At 33.3% G+C, this 10,688-nt stretch overlaps 1 protein-coding gene across 1 annotated transcript; it reads left to right on the top strand.

The window, feature by feature from the left end:
• Positions 1-821: 821 nt before the first annotated feature.
• LOC104213508 (protein MIZU-KUSSEI 1) lies at positions 822-6,822 on the top strand. The gene is made up of 2 exons (XM_009763029.2): positions 822-1,925; positions 6,739-6,822. The coding sequence occupies exon 1, from the start codon at positions 1,184-1,186 to the stop codon at positions 1,922-1,924; it is 741 nt and encodes a 246-aa protein (XP_009761331.1). The 5' UTR covers positions 822-1,183; the 3' UTR covers position 1,925; positions 6,739-6,822.
• The last annotated feature ends 3,866 nt before the right edge of the window (positions 6,823-10,688 follow it).

The raw sequence follows: 10,688 nt of genomic DNA, 5'->3' as shown, positions 1-10,688 counted from the left end.
TTTTATCCTCCACGTTGTTCTCTGCTTCTCTCTCTCGTTCTACTAAAACCCTGAAATCATTACTTTGGTCAAAGGGTCAAAACCTGCATCTTTCTTCACATACTGAATCCTTCAATTCTCTGTTTGTCCACATAAAATCTGTTCTTTTGTCTCTCTCTGCTCTCTGTTCTACTATTATAATTACGGAGTATAAAATAATACTAGTAACAAAAGCAGAGCAGCCATCACCTTTCAACAAGCCTTACTCATCCTTATGTTTGCACAAAACACAAATTTATTTCCATTCACTTTTGTCCTTAAATGTAATTAATTTTAGATATCTTATCATCAGAAGTTCAAAACAGTAAGTTTCTAAAATAAAGTTAATTTGGTGTAATGCAAATATTGGATGAACTAGAGCCCTATGCAACGGTAAAAGTTATCGTCGTATGACCAGAAAGTCATACGTTCACGTCATAGAAACAGAGGCGGGTTTAGAATTTTTATAACATGAGTGCACCACTAAAAAAAGAAAAAAATATGAAGTATTAATTAAGTGGAATTGATCCTTGTGCTCCTCTAGATAAACAAGTTAGCATTCCACGAAATGCATCATTTAGCCTTTTTGGATATGGGTGTCAGCAGATAATATTAGATCAATTCTAGAAAATACATACGTAATTACCTATTTCGATGGAGAGACCATGAGTTCACGTGCCCCATATATTAGCCTATAATTTCGCCCCTACATAGAAACAGTATTTTGCAGATGATAAAGTTGCGTATTTAAAATCTAATATAGTCTGGCCTTTTTTCGAATCCTGCACATAACACGACGGGAGTTTAGTAGATAGGGCTACTTCTTTCTTAGTGCAAATATTGGTTATGTGTTAAGTCTGGAATAGAAACATTGGTAGGGAAAACTTCCTCTTTAATGGACTCAAGTTAGAGCAAGGTTGGACTCACTCTCTCCTCTTTCTTCTCCTCAATGTAACGGCTACATCAGTTCCCGCTCTTTCAATTCCCTCTCTCTTTTTCATCATATCTTATACACTATATATATACTGCTATACACCACAACCCTTTCCAAAATCCTTACACAAACTATCTCATTTTTCATCTTCATCTTCTTCATTTCTCTCCTTCTTGAAAACCTCTTTCTGCAATTCTTGATCCAAAAAGAAAAGAAGAAAAAAACCTAGCCATGCCAAAAACCGACGCCCTCCGTCGGTTCCTCCTCCCCTGCTTCACCACCACCCCTACCTCCCCAGCACCCCCACCCCCACTCACCATTGCACCAAAAAAACGCCTCAGCACCTCCTTACGTGACGATCTCGACGACCCAAAACAAGAGAAAAAATTACCAGAAGATCAAGATTCTTACCCCACCACCCCATCAAACAGCATTATCCCTTCTGCTCCTCCACGCTCCTCAAAAACAATGGTGATCGGCACCATCTACGGCCAACGCCGCGGCGGACACGTGTGGTTCTGTGTACAACACGATCGTCTCAACACAAAGCCTTCACTTCTTCTAGAACTTTCCATCCCCACCACTACACTTATTCAAGAAATGCAAAGTGGACTTGTACGTATTGCTCTTGAGTTCAAGGACACGTCATCAGAACTGAATCTTTGTCCGCTTCATTCTATTCCTATTTGGACTCTTTTCTGTAATGGACGTAAAATCGGGTTTGCGATTAAAAGACGGGCGACCCAACCGACCCGAAACATGCTTAAAACCATGCAGAACATGACAGTCGGGGCGGGTGTGATTCCTTCGGGATCGGTTTCGGGTAGTACTGATCAATGTGAAGAGGTGTTGTACATGAGAGCTAACTACGAGTGTGTTATTGGTGGTGCAGATTCGGAGTCGTTTCATTTGATTAACCCGGAAGAAGGTCCGGGTCAAGAATTTAGTATCTTCTTGCTCCGCTCCAAATGAGGTAAATGAATTAATTCCATTTCTTGGAAAATCAGAAAATTTATGGGTTTTCTAATATTTTCTGATGTTGGTCAAAGGCTGATGAAAACAAAAGAGGTTTTCTTGTCATTACTGGTGCTTTTTTCAAAGTTCAAGTTCCAATCTTTGAGGATTTTTTTAACAGTTTGTGGAAAAGACAGCTTTTTGTAAAGAAAGCTAATTTTTTTTTAATTATTATTAATGTTCTAAACTCTGTTTAGCTTTTTCAAGTTTAGGTTCTAGCATAGGCCATTCTTTCTTGTTCTTATTAGAACTCTTGGGGCATGGGAATCTGTATTAGGTTTACTAGAATGAAGAAAATAGCAATGTATAAGTTAGACATTTTTGGTCATTAATTAGTATAGTTAGTTTACTATGAAAAAAGATTTATTTTTTTTTGGAAGTTTTGGCATAGGATATTCGTCTTTATGATTTGATTCTAATATGATAAGAAACATGAGTTCCTTCTTGTGCCACTTATTGTTCTGGCTTATGAATATGTTCTGCTCGTTATGTTATTTGCTGAAATTATTGCAAGTTAATTGTGATTTCTCAAAATTTGATTTGAAAGATTAGTTAATACACTTAAGTCTGATTCAGGGATATGATTAATATCTTAAATTATCTTCTGATTTTGGGTGGCTGGGCATAATTTTTATAGCATATTTATGGTATCTTTAAAGTGGAAAGGTAAGGTTAACATTTAAAAGAGGCTATTCTAGGCCAATATGCAAGGATGCCATGGTGTCCCATTCAAAAAGACAGTATATCAACAAAAACAGCTACAGTGAGGGGCGGAGCTAGCATAGAATTTGCGGGTTCAAGCGAACCCAGTAACTTTGGTTTAAACTCTGTATTTATCTTTAAAATGTTATTATATACGTATAAATTATTAGGCGTAATTTAAAACCTGAATTCACAAACTTCAAATCGTGGCCCTGCATGTGGCGGTCTAAACTTCGACCCTTATTTCTTTCTTCATATTGTTAATGGGTGCAAAGCCCATTTTTTGCTACCTCTATTGATAGAAAAAGGACAATTTTGCCGTCATTTCAGTGACTCATAGGGCTTACTGTCTTTTTGGTTCTTGAGAATGGTCGCTATTTCTCTCAGGACCGGAATGATTATCGCTGTACCATGGGTCTACATCCATCCCTGAATGTCGTCGGGTACTGTTAATTTCCCCGCCATTCTTGTAACTGTCACCTGTAATCCGTGCAGGTGTGTCCACACCCCCCTGAGTGGACGAGAAAGAAAGGATTTCTCGGAGCAACCCCCAGATTCCTATAAGGAGCCTAACTTTCTATTCATTTGTGATGACTGATGACTAGGGTACCATTAGAAATACAGAAAAGTACTACTTCCAGTTCAACATTCAATTAGATGATTATTTTGACCAAATTCCTTTCTAGGACATTTTAAAGACAATGGAATAGCAAATTCGTGTCTGGACTTGCTGTTTGGTACCAGGTCCAGTCTTTGACTCACTAAAGGAGGAAAATCTAAAATCTAAGATTGACTAGATGCTGTGTATGTCCAACCAAGTATTTGCTCAAGATAATTAGTCTAATTTGCTTATAGATTAGAGTGCCCATAAACATAAGAATGCAAATAGTGCAAACTACTAGATTTGGTTTTTGACAAGACTATTGTGAAAGTTTGCCTACGATTAGAGTTTCTCGAAGTAGAGCTCATTTTGAAATAGAAGCGAGATTATAGAATTTGACATGTTTTCACTTTTCACATTAACTCATCATTTATTGACTATTTTCCCAACTTGAAGTATAGTTGCTCTGAACGTTAGGGAAAGACAACTTGAGCAAAAAGCGACAAAAGTAACTTTACTTATTCGAATCGATTGATATCAACTTAAAACTATGTCTATGACGAGCAGCCTCGCTCCTTGATCAGCCTTGCTACATTGAGGAGCATCTCAAAGTATGAGGAAAAAGGATTAAGCGTTTTGATTGTAGTTTTCTTTTGGCCTACACTATTTAACCTTTTGAACAGTAAAGATGAGCTCTGATAGGAAGACTAGGAATTAATCTAGAATTGAGCTTTTCCTGCCATTTATGTTGCTCGGACTCTCTAAAAATATCATCGGATGTATACCGGATCCTTCCAAAATAATGTGTTTTTGGAGGATCTGACACGGGTGCGGCATTATTTTGGAGAGTCTACGCAACATAGCTTGTGACTGCCATTATTGCCATCCAAGTGGCTTCCTTCCATATGTGTCAATTCTCTGTTATGAAAGCTTAGTTCTGAATTATAGTTAATATGAACAGAAGTTGCTTCTAATCCTTATTGGTGATTTCTTTTATTTTTCTCACATAAAAGAAGTTTCAGTATGGAATCTTAGGGAAAACAGTTTTTTCGCTATGAAGAAAGAAGCTTACACATTGATGACTTCAGAGACTACGAAATAGTACTCCATCTTAGTCATTTAGTTGTCATGTATGCTAAAAATAGTTATTTTCAAATACTTATTATTTTAGAATATTAAGAGAGAATTAGTTATTCCTTGTCAACATTATATGTAGCATTAGTTGTTCTAGAATTAAGAGCGCATAAATAGGCAAAAATTAAAGATTTAATAAGAGGTAGATCAGATTAGTCAAATTACTTTTCTTATTGATATTTTCTTAATGGGCAAAGACAACTAAATAGAAATGGATGGAGTAGAGTTTTTATAATATCGTTTCTGCATATAATCCTATAAGTACTATTACACAGTACTACTAGTACTCAGAGGCGGAGCCACAATTTTAATTTTACGGGTTTGAATTTTAAGATGACCACTTCAAGTGCTAATGATTAAATTCTAAATTAAATATACATACATATTTAATAAATTTTTTAATACAAAATATATTATTTAAGAAAAAATTACAAGATTTAGCGGAACTCATAGCTCGACTTCTGCTTCCGCCCCTAGTGCATCTTAGGATAAAGGGGTTAATAAAAGTTAAATAGTTGGGAAAAAATTTAAGCTTTAGAAGCATCTTGGGGAAATCGCCTTTAATAGAAACAGAACATTTCCCCTTTTAAATTTGATGAAGAATAGTAAAAGGACTTCATGTTTAAACTAAGCTTGAATTGAAGTCATTTTTTTTTTGGAGGCGAAGCAGTTGGAAAAAGTTTCATATCCATCTCTAATCTAAGGTTTTATAAAGCAAAGCATCCAAAATATTCATCACCGAAAGGATTGTAAGAATGAGTCTGATGAGATAAAAAGCTCATATGATTTGTCAAATCAACAAATATCCGTTCCCAGTGCTTCTCCCTTTACAATGGACAGAAAGAATATGGTACACGTTAAAGAAATTTGATCGTCTAATGTAAAATCTAGCCAATAATTATGGGAGAAATTCAAAAATAGTCAGATTTATTTAAAAGTAGTCATTACAAAAGTAATCGAAATTTTGGCCACTTTTCATTTAAAGATAAATCTGAACGAAAACACTGTTCAAAATCCGAAAAATACTCTAGTATAATATACTGGAATTTTCCGTGTGTTGGAGTTCCAGCATAATATGCTGGAAGTTCATACACAGGTATACTAATCTCCAGTATATTATGCTGGAACTTTTCGTGTTGCAGCAAAATAGTGACTATTTTTTAATGACTTTGCAAATGTTGGCTATTTTTGAATGATCAGTCTGAAAACTGGCTAGCCCGCGCTATTTTGCAATAATTAGTGCAAGAAGAAATGACAAAAATGGTCTCTTAAATATATTCTTGACTAGTTGTGGGTTAACTTTGCCAGAAGTGAATCTTTTAGTCTCCATCAAATACTTAAATATACTTTCGTCATTAAATTTAATGGAAACTGTGAAAAAAATAATTTAACATGAAGAATGACATTCTCCGCATCATGTAACGTGGTCCAGGTTTATGCATCGATTAAAAAATTGGCGTTGCTTTTATTTTAAAATATTTTTTTTCTTCTCCTGAAAAGCCTAATATTTTTTGTCGACAAAAAAGGTTTTATCCTGTTATATTTTTGTATGAAATTTAGTAGGCACTTGGATATAAAAAATGTGAAATTCGAAAAAAAATTGAAATTAAATTAGAAAAATATATTTGAAAATTAAAATTGTGTTTGGATATACATTTCACTTTATTTGAAATAGAGAAAAAAACCACTTTTTCAACTTTGAAACTCATGTTCAAATTTTTTAAAATTCATCTTCAAAGATTTAGTTAAATGTCGTACCAAACAATATTTTAAAAATAGGTTTCAAAAAAAAATTATGGACAAATGGGTCCTTAGTTTACTGGACTAATAGACGAACAAAAATTTAAAGATTTTTTTTTTAGTTTCTCACCCAGTATTCGATATCTATAGTGAGGCAGAGCAAATAATTCATCTAGATGTGGGAGAAATTATATATCTCTACACTTGCTAATTAGTGTGGAATGAGAAAATGAGATTAGTCTTTCGCATATGTAGTGGTCGAATGTCATTGCGAAAAGTAGGGGTATTTATGGATCGGTTTGGTTATTTTAACCAAATTAAAACTAAATCAGTTATATTATATCGGTTTGATCTTTTTGATTTTTGCAGTTTTGTTAATTTTTGTTGTCACTAAAATATAATTCAGTCTTTTATATTTTCTAGAAGTATGGATATAATTTTGATAAGTCAATTATGTTTAGTAAGAAACGAACAAATTAACGAAGATATGATCCATTAAAGTATCCTTTTAAGAGAATTTTTTTATGTAACACATGATGAATATTTTTTAATCTTATAATAATACAACAATAACTTATCCAGTGAAATCTTACAGGTGAAGTTTGAGATGGATAGTGTGCAGTGAGACCTTACCCCTACCTTGAGAACAATGGCGAAGCTACAAAATTTCCCCCAAGGGTGTTCAGACTTGAAAGAAGTAAAAAAAGATTTCTGACAAAGGGTGTTCAATATATGTTATGTACATCTAAAATGTAATATTTTACTTATATACACAATGTAATTTTTCATAACATTTTGATGAAGGGTGGTTAATTGACCGCCCTTAGTAAAAGGTTGTTTCACCCCTGCTTGTGAAGATAGAGAGACTGTTTCTAGTAGACCAACGACACAAGAAAAGCTTTCAAGCTTAAATTTCAAATTATTAAACACAAACATCAATATGAAATCCAAATATGTTCCCTTTTAATTTTGAAAATTACCAATAAAATAATATCTCAAAATCGAGAAAAATATAAGAGTTTATAAGATCTTGACTAGTGAATATGGAATAATATAAAGATTGAAGCATTTCAACAATACTTAATAAGAAAGTGATCATGCACATTAGAATTAAAAATTATTTAAATTTAAATAAAATTAATACACTATAATTGTAGTTTTTAAAAAATAAGTAATCTATGAGAGGAACAAAAATCTTCTATAAAATTCTAAAATATATATAAAATAAATATATTTATATGCCGATTTGATTCTATTTTCTTGTTCAGTATCAAATGAAAGCAAACCAAATACATTTAAGTTTTTAGTCGTTTGTTCAGTTTTCCGGTTTGATTGGAACACTTCTAGTAAAAAGAGAGTGCATTATTCAGATGATCACTTAACTATTCAAAATTATGGATTAAAATCACTTTTCTTTCGTTTGTTACAGGAAAGTCATTCAACTATTCCTATTGCACATAAATGGTATACTCAACGGAATTATCAAAATTTTCAGTGAAAAAATATGACGTGACAGTCTATGTGGATTTTTTATATTTTTGGACTTAATAAAATAATTAACACCCAAATAAAACATAGAAATCTGCCCATACACCCAACCTAAATCGCTACAAAATAAAAATCCACTCGCTAAATAAAATCAAATGCTAAAACGCATCCCTGTCGCAAATGCATCCCTCGTCTTCTTATAAAAAGCATTTTTATTTTTTTTCATGGTTTCACTGTAGTCCTTAATCTCGTACTCATTATTATTTTGTAAAAAAGTAGAAGAAAAATCGTGAAAGAAGAATACAGGTTATTGAGAAAAAGAAGAACACAGGTCACTCTAATCTTTAGTCCTTAACCTCGTACCCATTATTATTTTATAAAGCTAGAGCAAAACCCTGAAAAAAGAAGAAATCTGATTTTTATAAGAAGAAGAGAGATGGATTTACAACATAGTTGCATTTTAGCGTTTTCATTTAGTGATGAATTTTTATTTTTAGTGGGTGGGGTTGGGTGTATGGGATGAATTTTCTATGTTTTGTTTGCATGTTAATTATTTTATTTGGTCCAAAAATATAAAATGTCCATATGGACTGCTACATCACATTTTTTCATCGAAATGTTGATAATTTCGATGACTATTTGTGTGTAATAGGAGTAGTTGATTGACTTTTCTTTACAACGAATAAAAATTAACTTTAGTCCATAATTTTGAATAGTTGAATAATTACTTTAGTAATTGAATAAAAGAAGCATACGAAATATCTGATGGTTAAAGTGTTCCTTCAAGTTACGTAGCACCTTATTCAATAGACATTTGCATGATGTACTTTAAGCAATAAACTGAATGGCCGAAACTGTTCTGTGATTCTCTTTTCTATGATCAGTTTATGTCGGTTAGTACGGAGATTTAAAGGATTATACTTTCAAAGCTAAGCCTTTAATTAATTTTTTTCCAACTAATTATGCACGTGAACTATCTAACTTATAACATAGTCTAAAGTCCTACTTTATTTGTTTTAAATTACGAGTCTGGAACCCAATTGTTATTTTTTTGACTCAAAGTACATTAATAAGTGTAAAAAAAATTTATCTTTCTATATATAACGTCCAAATACAAGACGTTATATCTTAATAGTAACTTTTGCCGTTAAGGTATAGCGTCTTGTATTTAAACGCTATATATGTTGTACATATAGCGCACAAAAAAACAACGCTATGCCTTAACGGCAAAAGTTACCGTTAAGGTATAGCGTCTTGTATTTGGACGTTATATATAGAAAGGTAACTTTTTCTTTTTTACACTTATTAATGTACTTTGAGTCCAAAAAACAACAATTGGGTTCCGGACTCCTAAATTACTCGTATCAAATCTTTATAATTGTGATTAAATTTCTTACTTTAATAGATGCGCGCAATTGATGAAGAGCCGTTACACCAAACTCAACCTAGGTGTTATAAAGTTGATCCATAGAAGCCAGTGAAAATTCTTATATATTACCCTAGTTTGCTTTCTAAAATAATTGAAATTAGCTATGAACTTCGTCGTTAATATATCGCTAAATTGCTCGTAGCTAACAGAATTCTTGATAATTTATTGCTAATCTCTCGCTAAATAAGATTAGCAACAGATTTTTCTGTTTAGCGAAAGAGTTTGTCCATTGCTAATTCCTGGTTTTTAGTAGTGAACATATCAGGTAGCCCAACATGGGGTAACACAATAACATGGACGGATCTGAGTCTAATACCATATTCTAGCTAGTTCAATATGAAATGTACTCTGGTTGCTTTAAAGAGACAATAGCTTCTAGGGGATCTAATTTACAAGATGCACAATCCAAAATCAACATCAGAAGTTAGAAAAAAATAATAATAGTTCAATATTAGTGAACGAAAGATTTTACCATGAGTTGTAGCAATCCCATGCAACACAATATTTCAGTGAGGAAAATCAAGACTTGTGCACTGCTAGTGAGGTAAAGGTAATCTGCATCCCAAGGGCTAGAAGCAGTAAATTAGAAGCTGATCTAAACCTCAGGATGCAGATTACCATAGCCTAACATAGCATTAATTAATATTCTTGCTCAAAAGAAAAGAGGAAATTAAGAAAGAAAGTAAGTAATTAGCTAGCTTATTTTGAGAAAGGTTGATGAAGAAATATGCATGGGAAGCAAGAATTTATAGTGCCTCATAAAGTTAATTAACATATAAAATTCTCCAAGTATGTGGGGTTGATATAATATAAAGCTATACTTCTATATGATCACTTGGAATCATTTAGTGTTGATTCTGTTCCTTTTGAAGCCAATGATATGATGGAACCTTTCTTTCCTGAGACAATGATGTCTCTTCCTCTCATTGACTGCTTTTGACTGGAATGAATAAAGATTACAAAAGTGTCGCCGTAAAATACTTCCAAGTGTATTAACTTGCTCATATAGTGGTGATTTCACAGTACCCAGAATTTCAAGAGGATATAGGTGCACCATAAGCATCAAAAACCCGAGGGTGTGTCTTCTTGGTTTAGAAATTTTAAAAGTCAAAACAAAGACTAAAGAAAAAAAAAAGGAAAAATGAAACAAAAGTAGTATGTTTAACAGAAAAAACAGCCAGGGCATGGGGATTTAACCCTAGGTATTAATTTAAATATAATTTAAAAGAAGAATGAGTAAAGGGATCGGAGATTTAACCCTATTTATTAATTAAAAATTGTCACACCTCCTTTTTGCGCGCCCGGCCCCGAAGGGTTAAATGCGCGGGTGGAGTTTTTCCAATTTAAGTGACAATATTCGAAATGGGATTATTTATTTAATTCAGAGTCGCCACTTGGGAAAGGTTTGGCTTTTGGTGTCCCAAGTCACCGGTTTATCTTGAATCCCAAATCGAGGAGATTTTCGACTTTTCCAAATGAAGTCTACGAACCAGAAATTCTAAGTAAGGAATTCTGTTGACCCGAGGGAAGGTGTTAGGCACCCTCGAATCCCGTGGTTCTAGCACGGTCGCTTAAATTGTTATAATGGCTAAATATCTTGATTTAAATACATGTTGTGACTTATGTGC

The sequence above is a fragment of the Nicotiana sylvestris genome, chromosome 7 (assembly GCF_000393655.2).
Source record: "Nicotiana sylvestris chromosome 7, ASM39365v2, whole genome shotgun sequence".
NCBI classification, from domain to species: Eukaryota; Viridiplantae; Streptophyta; class Magnoliopsida; order Solanales; family Solanaceae; genus Nicotiana; species Nicotiana sylvestris.
Note: the sequence above shows the minus strand (reverse complement) of the source record. Positions and strands in the feature narration are given on the sequence as shown.

What these genes read in the sequence shown, in the direction of transcription:
- LOC104213508 (XM_009763029.2), top strand. Translation starts at nt 1,184, where the DNA reads ATGCCAAAAACCGACGCCCTCCGTCGGTTCCTCCTCCCCTGCTTCACC.